General features: G+C 34.0%; 2 protein-coding genes across 3 annotated transcripts; both read left to right on the top strand.

The window, feature by feature from the left end:
- The first annotated feature begins 360 nt into the window (after positions 1-360).
- On the top strand, positions 361-15,441 carry LOC141452758 (probable peptidoglycan muropeptide transporter SLC46). Its single transcript, XM_074125168.1, has 6 exons — positions 361-1,634; positions 11,023-11,124; positions 12,012-12,149; positions 13,518-13,601; positions 14,098-14,254; positions 15,038-15,441. Exons 1-6 carry the CDS (start codon positions 668-670, stop codon positions 15,228-15,230), a joined length of 1,641 nt encoding a protein of 546 aa, XP_073981269.1. The 5' UTR covers positions 361-667; the 3' UTR covers positions 15,231-15,441.
- A 932-nt stretch (positions 15,442-16,373) lies between these two features.
- Positions 16,374-20,528, top strand: LOC141452704 (smad nuclear-interacting protein 1). 2 transcript variants are annotated; one of them, XM_074125091.1, is made up of 6 exons: positions 16,374-16,656; positions 17,087-17,217; positions 18,855-19,007; positions 19,282-19,350; positions 19,434-19,750; positions 20,068-20,528. In XM_074125091.1, exons 2-6 carry the CDS (start codon positions 17,087-17,089, stop codon positions 20,397-20,399), a joined length of 1,002 nt encoding a protein of 333 aa, XP_073981192.1. In that variant the 5' UTR covers positions 16,374-16,656; the 3' UTR covers positions 20,400-20,528. The 2 variants fall into 2 exon arrangements, with proteins under 2 accessions (XP_073981192.1, XP_073981197.1); XM_074125096.1 differs by having other exon boundaries at positions 16,398-16,656; positions 18,817-19,007.
- The last annotated feature ends 1,898 nt before the right edge of the window (positions 20,529-22,426 follow it).

The following is a 22,426-nucleotide window of genomic DNA, read 5'->3' as shown; positions in this document are numbered from 1 at the left end:
ATCCTTTTTTCGCCGCTAGCCTCCAAATCTAGGAAATTGCCGCTGGTAATCCTCCATCTTCGGCTCTCCTTTAAGGCTCATCCGGCAGGAAAATATCTTCAACGAACTAAAAATATCAATATAAAAACTGGATGTAAAAAAAATTAACGAGCAAGATAGAGAAAGCATTTTTTTATTTTTTTTTCTGTTAAAATAAAAACCGAAAAAAAGGTCCAGTAGACGACCGACAGACAAAGAGAGAGTGGGGGTAACTATTAGGGGAAACCAAGGAGGGGAGTGCGAGAGAAGAGGCGCAATCTGAAGAGAAGGGGGTGACCTGCGAAGGTTGAGAGCAAGAGAGGCCGAAGTTACTTGAGGCCGTACCGGCGCTGAATTTGATTAGTCGCTATGGCAGCGCTATCCGGGATGCATAAGTGAATATAAGCACACTAAGCTTATCGTATTTTTTTAATTTTATTTATTAATTAATTAACAGATTATATAAAGTAGTAGTAAACAAATAAGGCTCAAATTGTTGCTTTTTTTATTTTGTTTTTGTTACAAATACTTCATGAGTTCGATCCTGCCTTAGACCATTTTTTTTTTTTTCTTTAAATTTACGTGTGGAGAAGAATTTTAGGACTGTTAAGGGAAAATCGTAAAAGGGCGCGTTATACCAGTAAAGAAAATGGTGGAAAAGAAGTCACCGGCACAGGAGCTCAGCTTCTTGGACAAACTGAGGTACTTGTACACGAACATGACTGTTGAGCCGATGCTAGCATGGTATATAATAGGCAGCGTTGTAGCCTCACTGGCTACACAGAATCTCAACCTGGAGAAAGCCTGCCGAGTGAACCTCAAAATGAACGATGAGGTATGTTCAGCGTTGGAACGTCGTGACACGGCCAACTATACAAAAGAGGAAGCGGCCGTACAACAGCTGGTCGCTTCCATGGCCATCTGGAAGACGTTGGTGCAGAGCGCTGTTCCGGCTATGTTGATCTTGTTCTTTGGCTCTTGGTCAGACAGAAACGGCCGGCGAAAACCTTGTATGTTGTTACCAATTACTGGAGAGTTCCTCACTAGTATCGGTTTGATCTTGTGCACGTATTTCTTCTATGAACTACCGATGGAAGTGGCCGGTATTACTGAGGCCATTTTTCCAGCATTCACCGGCGGCTGGATGACCATGTTCATGGCTGTGTTCTCCTACATGGGCGACATTACCTCGCTGGAAACGCGAACCCTGCGCATTGGCATAGTCAATGTTTGCAGCTCCATCAGTGTACCAATTGGTACGGCCGTCTCTGGAGTACTCTACAAACAGATCGGCTATTATGGTGTGTTCTCTTTATCGGCCACCATTTATGTGATCAGCTTTGCGTATGGTTATTTTAAGATACCCGAAGAGCGAAACAACAACAGCAGAAGTACGAATTCCACTGCGCAACAAATCAATTCAAATGAGAAGAATAAACTAGAAGTAGAAGTGGAAAATCGGAGAAAAGGTATATGCGGATTCCTGAAGGATTTCTTTGACGTAGAGCACATCAAGGAGACGTTGAGCGTGGCGTTCAAAGAGGGTGCCAACAATCGCCGGATGCGGGTGATGCTGTTGATGATTGTCGTCATGGTTGTGATGGGACCACTGCATGGTTAGTTTCTACTTTCTATATTTTGCATCATTATTCATTCTTAATAACCTTGCGAATAGCGGTACAAGCAAAACGTCCCGTGCAGGAATCTTCTACCGGTCATTTCTGTTTAAATAACCGGAAATGGGTTATTTCTTTCTCTTTTGCCTAGAAAGGAGAAGTGTTGCTGATTTGCGATTTTGATTTTTACCAGAAATATACATTTTAAGCTCTGGGTCTGTTGTATGTGTTTTGGTGTATGTTTGTTCGTGTGTCCCGTATGGTCATCAGTGCTTAAAATAGAAAAAGTCTTGGAAAATTCAAGTTCGATTATTTCGACCATACGTGACTGTATGGGTTTTACCCGACTGTAACCTCTTGACCTTACTTTAACCTCAGACAAATAAATCTTACGACAAGTGTTTTCTTTGAAACATATTTTCCCAGTGAAAATCATTTTAGGACTTCTGGGCTAGAGTGAGGTGTGGTTAAGCATCCCTCTCTGGTATTACGCACGAACATGCCTTACATCCGCTTTCTACAGAAGTGTAGCCTTGGGAGAATCTTCTTCCGGCCATTTTTTTTTTTTTTTTTTGGCACCCATTCATGCAACCAATATATTGGAATCACCGATTATAATTAAAGGTGAATGTTGGCTATGGGGTACTTTTCTTAAGCTGCAAGGTCGTCTACGGACCTTCTAATTCATACAAGATATCGCACAATCTTGTAATGACCTATCCTTAGATGCGAATTTCGCAAATTTTTGCAGCTCTCAACGAGATGGGGGATTTTTTTTTTGCATATTCTGAAGCTGGTTCCCGCCTTTCTGATGCCCTATTTCCTGCAATCTTGGTTCCCCTGGTGGCTTCCTCAAGACAGAGCATCTTTACACCTCAGATAGTATGCATTTAATCTTCACCCTCCAGTCTTCTGTAGGTTGTGCAGATCTTCATAATTGGACCTCACTCCTCTAAGCAGTCCATTGAAACGGATGGGATATATCCTGTAGTGAATCTTACTGCAGGTTAAGCTCTTAAAGTGATTCATACCACACATTTATTTACGTAAATCTATTTAATTAAATGACGATTTTAAAAAAATATATAAATAAAAAAAAAAGTACCTTATTTGACTAGCTTAGTCTCAAAAAGTTTGTTAAACACATAAAAATTACGAAAAAATAAACAATTTAAGAAAAACAGCCTTTTGAAAGTTTTATCTTTGTAAAAATTAGCACAATGTTATCGTATTACTAAGTAGTATTACTTTAAGCAATACTAGTAATGTTCTATTTGAACTTAACTAGTAAAACTAGATTCTATTGTTGGTAGATATAACCTAGATTTTATTATTTTATTTTTCTCACGAAATTGTATTTGTATTAAATGTATTAAAGTGTTAAATTATCAGTACACTTGTAATTCTGGGCCGTAAATGGTACTGATAAATACTGTATTTATAAATACTGTACTTCCGACGTTTAAATCTAATTTACGTGGATAAATGTTAAATGATAATCAAAATTATAGATCGATATACAATATACGTATAATTAGTAGCCGAATGGTAATAGAAATTGGTGCCTTTTTGCTGGAAATCTCGTCCAGAAACTGGAAAATATTATTCAGAAAGAGGGGGTAACTTCTGGTGAAACTGCAGCATCCTCTCCTACCGGCATCTAAGCGAAATGTATTTGAAATTACCGCAAAATGGTATTTCCGATGTAAAGTTGATATCGAAAAAATTTTGACGCAATCACACCTACTTTCGCGCGTAAGTCAAAATTCTTAAATTTACAAAAATTGGACTCGTTCCTGAGGTTTATATACGATATTATTAGCTTCAAGTGAAAGTAAGTATCACATGGCCGAAGTAATACTTTCAAAAATAAACTCTCACTCTCTGTCTGAGTTGAAAAGCAGCAATTAAGTTGACACAGAGTCAAGATCTTCGACTTAATACAAAACTCTCTTATAAGTTGTAAGAGATAAAGTTTCTACTGAATCCTTAAAAACTCAGATATTATTTTAAAATAAAGTAAGAATATTTGTAATGAACGGATTGGAACTATCAGCGATGTTCTAGTCTGATAAAAAGTAAAGTAAAATACAGTAATTGCCTAGCGACTAGCAAACATACTTTACTATAAATTTCTCATATTAACCATTAAAGGTGTAGAACTGGGAATATAGCCTAGTACCGCAATACATCTTAGCTTTGCGGGTCTAGCCTCTAACCGCTCGGCTAGCGTGGCGACTAGCAAACATACTTTACTATAAATTTCTCATATTAACCATTAAAGGTATAGATTGGGAATATAGCCTAGTACCGCAATACACCTTAGCATTGCGGTTCTAGTCTCTAACCGCTCGGCTACCGTGGCGACTAGCAAACATACTTTACTGCAAATTTCTCATATTAACCATTAAAGGTATAGACTGGGAATATAGCCTAGTACCGCAATACACCTTAGCATTGCGGGTCTAGCCTCTAACCGCTCGGTTACCGTGGCGCCTAGCAAACATACTTTACTATAAATTTCTTATATTAACCATTTAGGTATAGACTGGGAATGTAGCCTAGTACCGCAATATATCTTAGCATTGCGGGTCTAGCCTCTAACCGCTCGGTTACCGTGGCGCCTAGCAAACATACTTTACTATAAATTTCTTATATTAACCATTTAGGTATAGACTGGGAATGTAGCCTAGTACCGCAATACATCTTAGCATTGCGGGTCAAGGAAGTTTACTAGCCAGGGCCTTCGTGTGTCTACACCCAATCTCAGGTTTGATGGAGCTTCCGTTTAGCCAACTTTACTTCCTTCCTGTTTAACTTTAATCAACTGAATTGAGAATTCAACTGAGAGTTAAGCTCTCACATTTTACGACCGGTTGCTACTTATTACACACTATATCTTGCCCTCCAAGGACCTTCAAATCCAGTTCTAGCTGCAGGTTTTTCCTCCTTTTTCTCCTGCATTCCAATCCTCCTCACCTAACTTTTCTTTTATTTCACTTAGTTAAGAAGGTTGAAATGTTTTATACATTTATACTTCTATATTTATTTTATGTACTATGTATTTATTATAATAAATATTTATTCTATTCTATTCAAGACGGTAATAAGAAAGTTGAGTTCCAATAAAACGGAAGTACTTTTAAGATGTTTCCTGACATTGTAAAAATAATAATAATAATTTTCCCTGATGTCTGGATATCCTAGGACTCCAATCAATCTCCTCAGGATCTGTTATTGCTTTCTTTGATTTAAGAAAAATAGAAATAATTCTATTTATTTAAAATAACCTTAAATGTACGCAATGTTCATGGCAAAGAAAATGGCATGATAAAAGAAGGCGGTAAATTGCATGTAGGTTAAAGTAGCATTACAACATCTGTGAGAGAGTGGGAGGGGGGTTGTGGGGCAGTGGGCATTGAGATAAAAGAAATAGTAGGAAGGGCATAAACAATGGCTGGAGGTCGAGCCAGCAAACTATACGAGGGGCATTATTTAATTAAATAGTCTGACCTTTGGCCACTCTCAGATTCACTCGACCACGCACTCTTCAAATTCGCTTGCAAAACACCACGGGATCCATTGCCAGTTCTATTGCTGCCGTATGAATGCAAGCAAGATTTTTACCAGTTTTCTGGAACTAGATGGTAGATTCTGTGGAATTTCTAGTACTCCTTATGATTGTGATGACATCATTCAAAGCAAGATTCAGATGTCTGACATACTTAGTACTTTCCCAACTTCTGGAACTAGTCGCCGCGCTAGCCGAGCGGTTAGAGGCTAGAACCGCAATGCTAAGGTGTATTGCGGTACTAGGCTATATTCCCAGTCTATACCTTTAATGGTTAATATGAGAAATTTGCAGTAAAGTATGTTTGCTAGTCGCCACGGTAGCCGAGCGGTTAGAGACTAGAACCGCAATGCTAAGGTGTATTGCGGTACTAGGCTATATTCCCAGTCTATACCTTTAATGGTTAATATGAGAAATTTGCAGTAAAGTATGTTTGCTAGTCGCCACGATAGCCGAGCGGTTAGAGGCTAGACCCGCAATGCTAAGGTGTATTGCGGTACTAGGCTATATTCCCAGTCTATACCTTTAATGGTTAATATGAGAAATTTGCAGTAAAGTATGTTTGCTAGTCGCCACGGTAGCCGAGCGGTTAGAGACTAGACCCGCAAAGCTAAGATGTATTGCGGTACTAGGCTATATTCCCCGGTCTATACCTTTAATGGTTAATATGAGAAATTTATAGTAAAGTATGTTTGCTAGTCGCCTCCGTCCACGACACCTAATTTGGTAGTTGGACGGACGTCAAGCCCGCCTGAAAAAATAGGCAATTACTTACTGACTTTACTTCTGGAACTGCTGAAAAGTTTTAAAATTAGTGGCCTTGTTGTTAAGGGTTATCTTGTATCAACAAGCCAGGCCATAATAGTTCTAGCAAGTCCATCCAAAACACTTCTTAATTCAATAATTATTTATTAATGAAATTCTTAGACTCTCATGACCAGGAATGATTTAAAAAAAAAAAAAATTCTTGTTATAGTTTCTGTCAAATTAGATTCTTAGCTATGTACAAAACGCGCCTGCGCACAATTACACCATCATCTTGTTTTTTTTTTTATAACAAAAATTCTTTTCTATTAAAAACTAGCGTGTAATTTTGTTTCAGTTCTTTTTTTTAAATTTTTTTACTATACTAGATAAGGAGAGTATTTGCGTTCGTGTCGAAGCTTCGATTTCACCGAAAGTATTCCTTTTGAAATCCCTGGAGTCCAAAAAAAAAACAAAAAGAGGTTTTAAAAGATTCGTCAGTCGGTCTGGGGAGGAAGTGGTGAACGTAACACAAAACTAGAGAATCGCAGGAAGTTCAAATTCGATGTCCAATTTAGGTACCACTGTTGGACCTGACAATAAGCTCTTGGACAAAGTCAACCAACCGGATGTGCCTTTTTTTGCTGAATAATTTTGTTTGTTTGTAATGTATTCAAAAAAAAAAATCACTCCTAAGATATTATCTAAACTTAGTCTACTTATTGTGTATGTGTAAAGTCGTGTGAGTTTACACTCTAGTTAACGTTTCCGCATTCTTGTAGTCGGAAGGGATAGCTATTGTTTTTACGTACAGAATAATGGTTTTAATTTTTACTCCCAGATCATTAAACAACTACAATGGTTGGCTTTTGTTACACAAACCAAAATTATGTAGTTATGAGAATGTTGGGAGCCTTAAAATTCCAATTTATACCATGTAGTTTATGTTATTGATACATTTTAAATTAATTTGTTGGTTTTTAGGCAAAATTGGAATTTAATTTAAGTGGATTCCAAAATTAAATTAAAAAAAAAAATACGAAGTTCAATGATTTTAAATTCACAAGTTTTTCAACATTTTGTACATAAAGTTTGCTTCAATGTTCCTCTTTGAAGGTACCGCTTTCGAGAGAAAACACTCGCTCAAGTCTATTCAATGAATTGGCACTTCCGTTCTTGCCAGTTTACCTCAAATTGGGAGTTTTTAGTTACATATTTTAATACTTATTAATTATTTATTTAATTTTTTTTAAATGATAAGTCCATACAATTCATGAAATGGAGCCTTAGGCTGGAAACATAGTGGAGCGGCGAGCAAAGCGGCGATGATAGCGAAGAGCAAAGCGGCGAAATCAAACACAAGTAAACATATGGGACCGCGCATAGTGGCGAGCAAAGCAAAGATAGAGCAACGCTATCTATAGAGAGTAGAGCGAAGCGTTATGACATGTTTGATTTCTTCGCTCTCATCGCGCTCAATTTGTAAAGGTTATTTTTCAAAGGTTATGGATATTGATACATTATTGGTTGTTTGTTTAAAGAAACCTCTGTGGGGCCATAGTATTTGTGAAGCTACAATAGTTTTTAATAATTAATAGTTTAAATTAATTAACAATTAGTAGTTAATGGAGAATTCAGGTAATTTTTGCTACATTTAATTTGGTTCTCAATCCCTTAATGCTAACTTTCATCTAAATACTAGGCAAAATTAAATTACATTTTCACGTCCTACTACTTCTGATCAGGACGAATTCTCCAATCCTTCTTCTGTAGCGTCGTACTACTCCAGTTTTTCAGATGAACAACATTAATTTACGACAAATCATGGTGTAGTGATTTAATAAAATTATTGTGTTTTTTTAATTGACTAATTTCTTTTTATCTGCATATATTTCTATTTTATTTTTATTTATTTTGATTTTCTTATCTTAAAGTAACTGCTAGGATTAATGGGGTTACACAGATTTGTAATTTAGTTAATAACCTACATAGTTAATTTTTCTATATTGTGCCTAACTCATGTTATGAGCTGTATTACTCAAAAACAATAAAATTTGATTTTGATTAATGGGGGTTACACTGGGCTAGTATGTAATTAAATGTTGATATAGACATTCGAAAATACGCATGAAACTTGCCAGGATGCTCCCGAAGTTGTTGGTACAAGTGATGAAATTCACCAAGTTCATTTCTAGACTTATTTACATATGTCATGTACACTGCAGCTCCTACTACTAAGCTGCTGCAAATACCAAAGTTTCAACGAAGAATTTTCATATAAAAATAGTTCCTCCATCTTGTTTCGTCGAAAGGAGAAACGCGTCTAAACTCGTCACTATGTGCATGCGAATCTTTGCTTGCTGCTCGTCGCTCTCTTTGATTTGAAGCAGCTATCATCGCCGCTTTGCTCGCCGCTCCACTATGTTTCCAGCCTTAGAGGAATACCCAAGTACCTCCTTATGTCGTTCATTATCATGAAAAAATGATTCTGATGAAAAATTGTCTATGCTGGATTCCAACGCAGAGATCCCGGGTGCGTCTATGCTGACCTTTAGAATTTTTTTTCTCCCCTTGTTCGGAGCTTCTTGTAGCTCAGTGATGGGGAGTGTTGTTTGAGAGAACACTGTCCGGTGGCCGGCAGTGCACTGAAATAAACTCCGAGTGCCAATAATCTCAGATGCAGAGGCCAAGTAACTATGAGAGCAATGTACATCTTATTCAGATGAATCAAAAAGTACCATCTATAATTCGCTTTTAAAATAATTTCAGTTCAAATAGTTTTCGATACTCCACTAAAAACAGGAGGTGTTATGCACAAAGACGATTTGCCAATATTCCATTATATAAACTCAATCTGGACACAAAGAGAAAGTCAATTTTTATAAGTACTTCTTTTAGCCAACGTTTTTGTACTGATTTCGCCGTTGATAATAAAAAGTCAGCTGACAGTGCAGCATGGCCGCTTGTGTTTACACGTTTTTTTTTTTCATTATTTATTGTGCAAGCGTCTAAAATTGATAAAGAATTATTTGGGAGGGGGAGAAGTTAACACCTGCAGTGCACTTTCCATTATTGGAGTTTTTTTCTTGTAAAAAGAAAACAGAAATGTTACTTTCGAAAGACGTGCTTCCTCAGCTAAGTAACCATAAAAGACTAGAAAGAGAGAAAAAAAAAAACTAGAATATTCTGCTACGGAAATTAAGTGCATCGTTCTAGAATGTACCTTAAAAGTAAATTCCCCTTCTTTTATTTATCCATTTTAATAATCTGCCAGCTGCATGCACTCAATTAATAAAAACATCTCTCTTACGATAAATCTCAAGATCGTATCTTATAAATTTATAATAAAACGTAGATTTTTTTTTACCCAAAATTATACAATTCGTAAAACTTATCATTCAGTAAAAGTGTTAGTTGAAGATTTTTGTAAACACAGAATTTTTAAAAATAAAAAAATATTAATTATATTTTTCATAAATATATGCCAGTGCTAGATAAATAGACTACAAATACTTATATAGCTATACAGTAAATAGTGAAGATCAGCTGATTGTTCTTACATGTTTTCTTCTTTTCAGGTTATTATTCTACCAGTTTTTTTCTCCCTACTCTAATCATGTGCATTCTCTTTTTTTCGATTGTTTAAAATAATTATTGCTTCTGTGAGTTTTCTTTGTTTGTTCGACTATCACATTTTTCATTATTTCATATTTACAGAGCTGTTGGAAAATTTACATATCGAAGAAAATCCTTGACTACTTACAAAATTTATATATTTTTTATTTTATTTTATTTTAATTTTCGGTAAATCTTTACAATAGCCCACGGAGGTGTGGCCTAATATCGAAGTGATTCTGATTCGCTGTTACCATATAACCCGCCAAATTCAAATGTAAATATAAAAATATTTCTTTATTTTATATTTACATTTAAATCTGGCGGGTTATATGGTAACGCGAATCAGAATCACTTCGAATTATTAATTCAAGATTGAAAATTTTATTTAAAAAAATTTTCCCCACACCCCCTGATCTATTTTTTGTTTTTATGGGGGGCTTCGCCCCCCACACCCCCCTCACTACCCAACTAATCCACACACAAATCTAATTTGTAATTCAGACGCATGAAAAACAAAAGAAAAGAAGCCTACCTTATTCAATGCAATCCCTATCCTTCTGTTAATACAATTTATTTACTCCCTTAAATAATGCTCTCATTTGATCGCCCATGGAAGAATGACTCCTTTTCATACTTAACACACTTCGGACCTACATATCTATTACTAATGAAACCAACACTCATTCAAAATTTTGAAACTTTCATCTCTCCATCTTCACTCAGACTACATGCTTTAAATAAAAGAAAAACTGTAGATTTTAAACGTTCATGTTTTATGAACTTTAAAAAAAAAACGCACCTAAAGTTACACACTGGACACTGGCGGGAACTGATAATACGTTGGAAAGGAAGCAGTTACTAAGTGTGAGTGTACTGCGCATGCTCACTAAAAATAAATAGGTAAGAAATTCAAAAAAATTATATACAGCACATTAGCGGGAAGTTGAGAAATTTAAAAAGAATATATTGGACATTGGCGGGAAGTAGTTTAAAAAGTCAACGGTAAGTGTGCTGTACTGCGCATGCGCTTAAAATAAATAGGCCACACCTCCGTGGGCTATTGTAAAGATCAACCTAATTTTCTTTAAAGGCGAAAATAAAATTTGAAAGTAATTGTCGTAAACAAAAGGTATTTTTAGTGTGAATAATTCTGTTAGAGACGTATTTTGGAGCATTTATCCTGAGGCGTAAAATATTTTACTGGAGTCAGAATCGGAATGCTTGAGACTGAATCTCACAATTCAAGTCCGGATGTTGAAATCGGTTTGAGTAGCGCTATAAAGCAAACTTGACGTCAATTTTTTTTTGAGTTCTGGTTAAAAATATGGGTGTTTGGATTCCATGTCAAACGTTAGACAAGAGTGGCAAACTTTCCTCTCACTTGTTAAATAAAAAATGATTTCCCTCACAATCAACTTAATGTCTAAATAATTAATGTCCCATATGTTATTGCAGGTGAAATGACAGTAATGTACCTGTTTACAAGATATCGTTTCAATTGGAATGAGGTTGATTTCAGTATATTCTCTACCTACAGCATGATTACCAATTTAATAGGTAAGTTAAAATAAATTATGAATTAAATTGTTCATAATTAAACAAAAAAATAAAGTATTATTAAGAGGTGAAAAGTTCAAGGCTATGTTCATCACTTGTTTGCATTAAAATTTTTTCTATGAATTTGTACCGAACAACCAAATTACATACATCAATGTTCAACTTGATCTTGTATTTTGTTGAAGTTGCTAAACTTCATGTTATAAGGTTCTTCATTTTAGACGGTTTATTCTCCAATTCCTCGAATGTTAGGTGTAAGTTGCTCTTAAGAACTCTGCTTCTTCATAACTGTTTAAAAAATTTTTTAAAAAAACTGTTTGAAATGTCACAAATGGGACAGACTGTACCTACTCTTAAAGGTGTCTCAGTAACAGGATTTTAAGTTCGCATTGTTAGAAAATCCATCCTACAAACCAGAGTTAGTATTCATTGAATTCTATCTGTTCGCAAATCTAAAGAAATTTGACCTTCAATTTCAAGGTTAGAATTTATTTGGAAAAACGTTGCATAATGTGCACTAAAAGAAGTCTACATAAAAAATGTAATTCATTTTTAAATTAAAAACTTAAATTATTAGGCCAATAAAGTATCATCTTGTCCCTGTAAACTAAAGAAATAAAAACAAGGCAAAAAAAGATAACCTAAATTTGATTAGTTAATCGATTATATATTCAGATTCGATTAAAATTAGAGGTAATCGATGCCATAACTTGATTGTTTTTCTTTTATATTTGTAACCTTCATTTATGTTATCTAAAAAAAATGAAAAAAGCAAGCTGTGTTTACTTGCTTCCTAATGATAATTAACTAGTTTACTAAATTTTTTTAATTATCATTGTCATTACTTTTGATCATTTTTATTGTAATTTCCTTTTTTCACTGTTTAGGTACAACAATTTCAGTGGGCGTATTCAGTCATATGTTGAAAATTGACGACGCTTTGATTGGTGTTATGTCCTGTACGAGTAAGATTTTAGCCGGTTTTGTTTATGCCTTTGCGACAAGTACCTGGATGATATATTTAGGTAAGTGCTATTGTGCTTTTTGGTTGTTTATTCTATGGAGCCATGCATATTTGTTAAACCTGATGGCTAGGAACTCCGATGTGTCTTACTCATAAGTGTGAATACTATCACGGTCCTCCATTTTAGGATTATTTTGTTTTTTTGTTAATTAATCCAGAAAGTCGACAATCTATTAATAGTAAGAAGAAATTTGTGCCAATGTTCGTACCTGATTTTTTTTTCTTACCTTTTCTGAGTTAACCTTCATCCTTCGCCATCTCCGAGTTAAGTTAGAAGATTTGAAATAAAAAATAAAATTAATTTACTATAAAAATATTATGTAACAAAATAATCAGTGCGTCCACAGCAATATATTTGTGTACCCACAGTAAAAGATTAGGTAAATGATAAGTCACAATCCTTTCATAGAAATCAAATTAAAACAAATAAACAGACGTGCTCAAATAGAAAATTAATGAATTAAAACAATCTCAATAAATTTTATCATTAATTATTTAGATTTTAAAAGGCAGTTATTTGTTATTTTAAATTACATTGATTTTGAGCCAGGCAACATTGTTCCCTACATTTAGCTCTTTACTCGTATACAATATTTTTTTTCTACCAACAAGAGAAAATATTTTCTATTTTGAGAATTCACAGAAAATGTTCGTTTTTAAGTTTGAGGAAAAAACAGAGTTTTTACAAATTCTCTGTGACATAATAGTAGCGATTTGGTCAAAAATCGGTCTAGTGTAAAAGTACCTTTTAGTGAATTTTAACTTTTTCTTCAAAATATTTTCCTCCAGAAAATTCTATTTAGTACTACTTCTGGGAATAGAAATGAAAAGTAGGAAAATATTTCTTATACAGTGCCATTTTATGTAATATTCGTTCGTTACTTTAGTCGTGTTTAAAGTAAATATCTCTCTGCCATAAGTAATATATTTTTCATTTTCATAATAAGAATAATCGCCCAGATCAGAATATGAAATAAATACAAGTTAAATTTGTTTAAAAGAAATGTGAACTATGGGGATGAAGATTTATGCTGTTTTTATCACATTAAGGTTACATTTCAGTGCAGTGTTGTCGGTTTTACAAGCCCTACTAATATACACTGTTGGTAAGAATTAAATGTGACCCTAATGTTCGTAATTTTGCAAAAAAAAAAGAAAGAAAGAGAAAAGTCGTATGAGTATTTACTCCAGATTTTTGCTCCTGATGATGGATGATTTACTGATTCTTCTTGGCTTTTTTTTAAGTAGTTACTTCTTTCATGTATTTGTCTGCTGAAAATGTATGAGACAAGTAGCCCAGTAGACATAACTGATGAAGATTATAATACTTTTTACTTCAATAATTTTATTATTTTTTTGTTTGTTTCAGCACCTCTTGTTGACATCGTGAATGGTACGTCATTCATTGCAATGAGGTCTATTGCATCCAAATTAGTTCCTCCTGATGAATTAGGTAATTATTATTTAACTGTTATTATTATTTCTACTAACTAAATAAATATTAAGGCTGTATAAATTGTTTTAATCCATACAAAGTGATGGATAATCCAGAACTTTATGTCTTAAATTGAGTCTTTGCATTGATGGATACTCCATCTTTGTCAGAAACGTTGATAAAAGGTAAATCAAAAGTTTGAGGTGGCAGTTTTCGAGTGAAGTCTTAAGAGTTATCCAGTTCTTTTTTTCTTTTTTAGAAACCACATTTTACACAAATAAATGTTTTTAGAGAAAATTTTAAAAACTTTAATTCGTTCTGGTTTCACCAAAACTCTTGGTAATATCTGGAAAATAAGAATAAGCTCTTCTGGATTAACTAATATCTGCTTACTGGATCATGATTTCTGGTGATAATGTACTATAATTGTTCTGACAATTTCCATCTATTTCCATTAATTGCTGAAACAAAAAAACCATTTTACAAGGTAATGTAATTAATATTTTTCTTCTAGGTAAAATAAATTCAGTATTCGGCCTAGCTGAAGCGATAGTGCCTGTGATATATGGTCCAATGTATAGTGCACTTTATGCAGCTACTATGGACACGGTGCCTGGTGCATTTTTCTTAGTTGGAGGTGCATTGACTGCACCGGCTGTGGCAATATTTCTGTAAGTGTTTTTTTTTTGTTTTTTAGGGAAGGATATTGCCTGGTCCAAATAATGGACAAATAACTATAGGCTTCCAAAACTTTGGATATTCATAAAGAGATCGTTTGGCAGCCCCGTTCTCCTGCTCCTGAGAAATGCTATTTTTGCTCCTCTTAATGTCACAGAAGACTAGAGGCTCTCTTAGCCTCTTTCACTTGAAATTAATTCCGAAGACTCCAGAGCGTTCACTTCCTCTTCTTTTGTCTCCCATTTTTTTAGAGGACTTATCACCACTCTGAGTCAGTGCTTCTCAAAAAATGAGTTTCTCAGGCTCTAGCAATCTTTTTTTATTAACTACACATCTCTTCTTGCCTGACGCATTCTCTATCTTGGCTGACCAAGAGCTAGTCCAAGCTATTGCTAGTCCACTGATCTAATAGTGAGTAATTTTCAAATGTTGAATTTCCGCCTGGGAGATTCCGATAAATAGGTGTCCAGTGGCTCAGAATGTCTCTTCTTAGCCTGTTACCAGTACTGCGAACCGTGTAAGCCAAGACATTGTCGAGCAATACGCGTACAACTTAATGGCGTTTCCTTAATGTATGATTAAGCGGATGCACTGTTCCACCGGCTATTTCCCGGAAGCTTGGATCATTCTTCGTATAGCTTTTTCTGGACTTCCAGAAGGAAAGGGGTCCAAACAGAGAATCGCTATTCCCGGAGCCCATCAGTGCCTTCTCCAAAATCTTTGATTAGGATTTGCATTCAATTTTTAGTAATTCGCTTCTTTTTTTTTCTCTGAAGATGGATGTATACAGAACACAGAAAAGATGCCGCAAGACTAGCAAGATCAACAAATGTTGATCAAACCCAAAATGGCACCGCCGAGCCAACAAAATATGCAGAATCCTCGGATGCTGCAGTCTATGTGATAACTAAGCCAAAGAGTTTTGATAATAAAGCGTTTGAAGCGGACAGCGTGCATAGTAAATTGTGATTTAAACTTTCCTAATTACTATTTAATTTTTTAGATAGGATTTAAAATAATTATATAAATATTTTTTTTTTAATGAAAAGATTTAAAACTACTTAAAGTGCAACTAGAAATCAAAAACAAATTAAAAAAAAAATGTAAATAATGTATGTATATATTGTGAATAATTTGTAAATAATGTTGTATTTTTAAAATATAAGTTATTTTAAATGAGCATTTGTTTCCTTTCTTCTCGGAAGTCCGGAGTTCCGCCGACTCGAAATCTCGAGACTGAGACCTCCACCTGAGCCATTCGTTCACTCTCTCGTTACTTACAAGTCTGCATTCATGCAGTAATTTGCACATTTGGAGCTTGTACACAGGTTTGTATCTGTAATTAATTATCATAAATTTTCCATTCCCCTTCCATGGAGTACACAAAGAGATCCAGCTAGAGAAATTGATCATGAAAATATTTCAAGTAAAAGATAACTCAATTGTAACAATATTAAAACTTTTAATGCCAATATAACTGCAATAATAACAAATATCCATTTATTTATTTCACAAATAAATAAAATCTTTTATTTAATTTCCCTTTCGTACTTATTCTTTGATTATCATGTAAAGTTGGGATAAATTCTCTGATTTTAAGAGCTCTAACAATAAAATACGTGTCTGGCTTTAATGAGGTTTGAGTTCATTCGTTTCATTTACACATAATGGTCTAATTTTTGTATTAAAACAAAACGATGTTCTAATAAAATTCAAATTCAATTGAAATTTCACTTCCACTGTAATTTTTAGTAATTTAATCCATCTAGAATTTCATCTATTTTCTGAAATTGAATCGTCAGGTTTGTACAGAAAAATTGGAGATATGCCAGATAAGTTGCTGATAATCCGCTAAATGATCTGAGATTACGTATCGATTATCGATTATAAAAAATTAATAAACCCGATTAATAAAATCGATAAGCTCGATTTTATTAATATTCAACACTTTTTTTTTTTGAGGTTTTTGGATAAGGAGGTAAATACCTATGCCTAAATAGCCCAAATGAATTTCCCTCTAAAGTTTATTATTTAAATTTAAATACGCAGTAGATAACTGTAAAGTGGAGTGTTCCACTGCCACCAATATGCTCTAGTTCAACGAACCTCCTGCTGGAGCGCTACAGGTTAGTGGTTGTGGTTTGGTGTCATGGTTTCTTTGTATTGTACTAAGTGACCATTGGGGTAGTACGTTGTAAAATTAATCTTTGTATGTTAAAAACTAGTGGTTTTATATCCCAATAATTTTTAATAGTTTTAATTGCATTTTTAAGAATGACTATATCTAGAAGTTGTCTTTCATATTTTGGGCTATAATAATTTTTTAATCTAACTAAATGTAACATTGGAACATTATTCAACCTTTAACATTTTTTCAACAGAAAAAATAATAACGGTAAGTTTTTGTACTACTATTACTTACTAAAGTTTCAATTTAATAGTATTAGAACAAGAGTGGGCTGAAGAATACTATTATATTAATAATGTTCACAACCTAACCTCATTACCCATAGTGTTTGTTTTGTTATTCCAATAATACGTTGAATAAAGAAGCTATATTCCGTCATTTAACATGGAAATGGCATATTTAAAGTTGTTATACAAATTTTGTTAATAATACAGTGAGTGAGTTTTAATGTTTTCCTAAAAATTTAAAACATTTTCTCCAAGTCAATTGGCATCCTTATTGTGTAGTTTAAATGTTCAAAGAATTATTATTATTTTTTTTACTGCTATTTATTTTCAGAAATAAGATCAGTGTAGTTGAGTAAAACCAATTTATTAATATCCTTTCTTTTGTTTAACAAAAAATTTCAATTGTTTAGATGAAGGACAGACACCAGCGACACGTTTTAAAACACAAACATTCATCTCACGATAGAGAAAAACTGCACACACATTCCAAGGATCGACACCATAAACATCATCATCATCACCACCATCATCGCAGAGCGAGGTAAATATCTTGTTATCTATATAACCTGAAGTTAGTAAGTGAAGCTAAAATAGTTGCTTTGCTTAGCTTGCACAAGGATTTGTACTGCAGTAATTAATGTTACCGAGGTTAAGTAAGGTTTTTTTTTACAATGGTTGTACTTTATGGTGATGTTGTCTAAGTTAGTTGAACTTTATGTAAAGGTTCGAGAACTACTCTAAAGTTATTAACCTTAAGTGGGGGTGACAAAAAATCGAGTTTAGCTCTTCCACATGTCGGTAAAATATACTTCTGATATTTAGAGTCTATCTAGGCCAGTGATGGCGAACCTATGACCAAACGCGCAAGCTTTTTCACTGACCCACCACAATTGCTAGGCAACCATTTGTTTGTTTACGAGGGTTGATTTAGATTTTCTAATTGTGTTGATAATTTATATTCTATTTGTATTTTTTTTCATTCACGCATTGACACAAAAGCAATTTAAATGCTATCTATAACCTTTAGTTTGATCATTACAGTTCTAAAACGCAAATGACGACTAATGCTTTTGTAGTAGTTGAATAAAATGTATAATTTTACTCATATTTTGTTTGTTAAAAAAATCGACAACCCAAAGCAAATAACCATATATAGATTCTTCTTCAGATAAAACACACTTTAGTAAGGTTTTGTTCAGTTATGTTATTAAAAAGAGACTTCCGTAGCACTTGTTTCGTCCCGTTTTACCCGTTAAGCCAACTGAATTTTAAAGATGTTTAGCTTTGAAAATATTCAGTTTAAAATTTTTAAACTTAACTCTTGTCCAAAGGGCATTAGTGACCCAAGAGCTAGTACTAAAAAAAAAATGAACAAAATTTGACCCATGTCTCAAAAAGGTTCGCCATCCCTGATCTAGGCGTTATGAAGGTCAATAAAACTCTCATTCTGGTATTGCCTGCTTTCTGTTATGTAACAGTTATGGTCAGAAACTGTTCACAGTAAATGTAGGATCATGTTTCTTGAGATGGAATCTCGAGAAACTTCAAATGTCGAGACTAAATAAAAGCTTATGAAGATTTTTTTTTTTTCAATTCAGTTTCTGTGAGAGATCAACTTTTTAGCTAATTTAAAACTCCTTGCTGTCAGTTTGCTCTTTTTAAGAAAGCCTTTTATAGTATATTAGGTCGCAGTGTCAAGAAATTTTACATGTTTAGAGGAAAGCCGTTCTACTCTTTATGCAAAAATTTTCCGTCTTGAAAGTTCTTTCATAATTCTTGGAGTGTTAGATTTCTCCAGTAAGTCAGCTAAAGACAATAGCTGGCAATCCAGCGCCTGGCCGTTCGACAGTCTGGTCTTAAATAGTGTGCTTTTACTTGGTGCAGACATTTAGGCTCCTTCACATGCAGAAATAGATAGGAGAGTTCAGATTTTCAGAAATTGATACTTTTTTTTTAAGTATGATTTTCATTTTGCGCATTTCTTTTGTTTTCTTTTTCTTAATTGTAAAAAGCCAATCTTGGCTTTAAAGAAAAAAGGATAAAATACTTGCTAGAAATAATAATAATTTTTTGCATGGCAGAAAAATGAGTGCAAATAACATTTTTTTGCGAATTCATTGTACTAGCTGTCTCCTTGCAGATCCTAATATCATATATGACTGTACCCTTGAATATTAGATCCGAGAGTCTGGAAGAAGAGAAGAAGTGTAAGAAACGTAAGCATAAGTCGAAAGAAGCTGAAGATATAAGAAGACCAAAAAATTACAAAACTTTCCCAGCGGATAGCAGTAACGATGATGAAGAACCTAGTAATTGTAGAAATAGAAATAGGTAAGCGAGAGAATTGTTATTTATTGCTAGATTTATATATATATTTTTAGTTTTCCCTGGAAGTAAACGTTTAGGAGGATTACGAGCCAGAAATGGTTTCTTACTGATAGATATTTGGTACGTCCACTTTGGGCCCGCCAATAAGCTTTTGGACCAAAAAAATCAACCAATCGAAACAGAGCTGCTTTACTAGGAATTTTACTCGTTGATATACACAAATCTCAAATGAACAAATTGTAAAAAAAGTTTTTGTTTTTTTTAAATAAACTTTCAGTGGTGGCCTTGCACAGAATTCGATGCCGAAATCAAGATGGGAGGCAGAAGAAGATAACGTACCTGAGAGGTTTGTTGATTTCAACAGCTGATTTGAGATAATTCTTCCGTTAAACTTCCTTTTCCACGTTTATATTTTCTAATTTATTCTAGGCAAAAGCCGGAAATTAAAAAAGAGAGTGTACCAAAACGGCTATCCTCAGCAGAACGTGGTGCCCCGAAATGGGGTAAACTGAATGATGAAACCAATGGTCCAGACAAGAAGCCGCCTCCGGAGAATAAAGCTAAACCAGATTTTGGACTGTCTGGAAAGTTAGCGGAAGAAGTGAACACGTATAAAGGTGTGGTAATAAAATATTCTGAACCACCGGAAGCTAGGAAACCCAAGAGAAGATGGCGACTGTATCCATTTAAAGGAGATGACGTTTTACCTACACTGTATATCCATCGACAGAGTGCTTATCTTATTGGTAAGTTTATGTAGTAGACATTTTTCTTTTAAGTTTTCATTTTTTCCTCTAGATTTTTTTGGAATGTCGCAAAATTCATAAAAATTACCAAGGACGAGAAAAAGTTGTACAACACTGTTCTCAATCGTCATTTCAGTGTTAGTGTATGATTTTAGAAAGCTGGATAACGTTAGTGAGAAGTAAATTGTTTAAAGCTCATATCTCTGTTCAAGTTACTCTTATTATTATTTATTGATGAGTTTTTTACGCTTAAAAGTATGTAATTTGTCATATATTCTTAAAAAAAAAAGTCATTCCAACATTTCTATTGTTTACAGGCCGTGACAGAAAGGTAGTAGACCTACCAGTTGATCATCCATCTTGTTCTAAACAGCACGCAGTACTCCAGTACCGGGTTGTCCCCTATACCAGGGAGGATGGTACGCGTGGGCAGCGTGTACGTCCCTATATCATCGATCTGGAATCAGCCAACGGTACATATGTGAACAATCAGAAAATAGAGACCAGAAAATTTGTGGAACTGATCGAAAGAGATGTTATCAAATTTGCATATAGCTCAAGGGAGTATGTACTGTTGCATGAACACAGTAAAGGTGATGAACAGGATGATAATGTAATAATGATGAGTGAAGGCGATGAACATCAGTGATGATGAAGAGGGTAGGGCAGGATGAGTTAGGATCAACCATGATGCTAATGCTGATGATGTGTAATTTTGATGTATTTTTGTAAATAATAAATAAATAAATAAAAATTAAGGTTATGTTTTCCATTGTAAGCGGAATTTTATTTTATAATTTCCCGTTGGTCTTTTACAATTACTCTTCCAACCGTCTTGCTGGAATTAGTATTGCAATCCGGAGACGAGTACTCTTCGCCTTTACATCGGAATTGACTATGCAGGTAATTCAATAAAACTTAGAGGAATTAGGGATGTTTATCTCTCTCGATATCCTTTGTGCCAACAATGGTTCATTCATTTCTTTCGGAATCGCCGATTTAATCATAGTAGAGGAAATCACTGCAGTGGTTCAAGAATTCTTTGGCTTTTAGTACCGAAGGGAAGACATGGAATCCAATAATTAAGAGGTCCAGTTTTTTTTTACACCAGTGCTTCAACAACTTGGTTATTAGCGTCGACTCGTCGTCTAAACCCTTTGTTGTAGGGATGACACTTCTTCTTCCTTCGTCTTTATGACTTCCACTGGGAGGACGAGGGATATCTGAGCATGTCGTCGCTCTTCGGCCCAGTTATATTTTTTATTTTGTTTATACAATTGTATGAAAAAGGCTTTCAGGAATAAGGTTTTTTTTTTAAAAAAAAAAGTTCAACAATGAAAATAATTGTTTTCATAGAAAAGCTTCCAATTGTTAGCCAGATTTCGCGTCAAATCCTTTAAATAATATGCGTATGAGTAGACTAAATAGTTATAACAGTATTCCTCCGAAAATACAACAGCATCTACTAGGGACAATTGTAAAACACTTCGAGGCAGCTTTCGTCATCTTAAGTGCACACCATTCACTGATTTTCCCCTCTGAAAAGTGGCGCCCTCAAGTTTCAATATTTTGAACTATCTTATTTACTTTTCTGTTAAGGACGCTCTTTGATTACATTTGTTTGAAGTAACTTTTATTTTAACTTTTTTTTCTACCCTGTAAGGGGAAAATGGGCTAGCCACTTCTTCAGGGATCTTAGCGACCCAGTGGGTATCCCAGCCTAAAAAAAACGAACAACATTTACATTGACATCCTAAATACTCAATTAACACCAAAGGACCTGCAACTGTATGGGTTTAGGTGAACCCGCAGGCAAACTCCAGCTCAACTCACCTACTCTCACATTCAACTTTTTACAGAATACTATATTTTTGTGGGCAAAAAAAACAAAAACTTTTTTCTGCTTAGTGGCGCTCTTGCATGGCTTTTTTGAACTAATTTTATTTCTGCTTAGTGGCGCTCTCTTAAATCATTTTCTGGAACTAATATTTTATATTCGTTGAAAGTATTGTTTACTAGCAACATTTCTGAAATTAGCTTTAATATTTTTAATTAGTAATATTTATACAAGTTTAGATTCGTTTTCTGTAGCTCAACCAATCCGCATAGCCAGGCCCTAAAGTAGGCCGAAACGTTGGCAAAAAAGAAGCGAGTTGTTTTTTTGTTCTGGACCGATTCCTCGCTAAATGGAATCCTTAATGTAAATATTGTACGGTCACTAAAAATTAGAACAAAATACTATTACTACACCTTTGCCTGATGTAAATGTATTATACAGGTAGCAACAAAATTAAAAGAACTGAAACATTTTAAAATATAATATTATTTTATTATCAAACAAGTTAATTTAGGAATATCAAATCCTAAATTTATGATTATAAATTAAAACATTTTATTTCTTTTCTGTACAAATATTTACAATAGATAAAAAATATAATTTAATTTATTCAATTTATATATATATATATATATATAATTCAGTATATACAGTCCAGAAAAATGGCATTGAAAATAAATTAAATGCAATGTATTGGTCATAACATTAACTATTAACATTATTTTATGAATGATATGTACAGTACAATTTTCATCTTAATTTTATTTAAATTATTATACAGTTTTATTATTACATATTATTTAAATAGTTTAAATATCATAATCCTTAATAAATAACAA

Source organism: Rhodnius prolixus, unplaced genomic scaffold (genome assembly GCF_049639745.1).
Source record: "Rhodnius prolixus isolate KJV_2025 unplaced genomic scaffold, Rpr scaffold_1, whole genome shotgun sequence".
In the NCBI taxonomy this organism is placed as follows: domain Eukaryota; kingdom Metazoa; phylum Arthropoda; class Insecta; order Hemiptera; family Reduviidae; genus Rhodnius; species Rhodnius prolixus.
The sequence above is the reverse complement of the archived record's forward strand: the minus strand, read 5'-3'. Positions and strand labels throughout refer to the sequence as shown.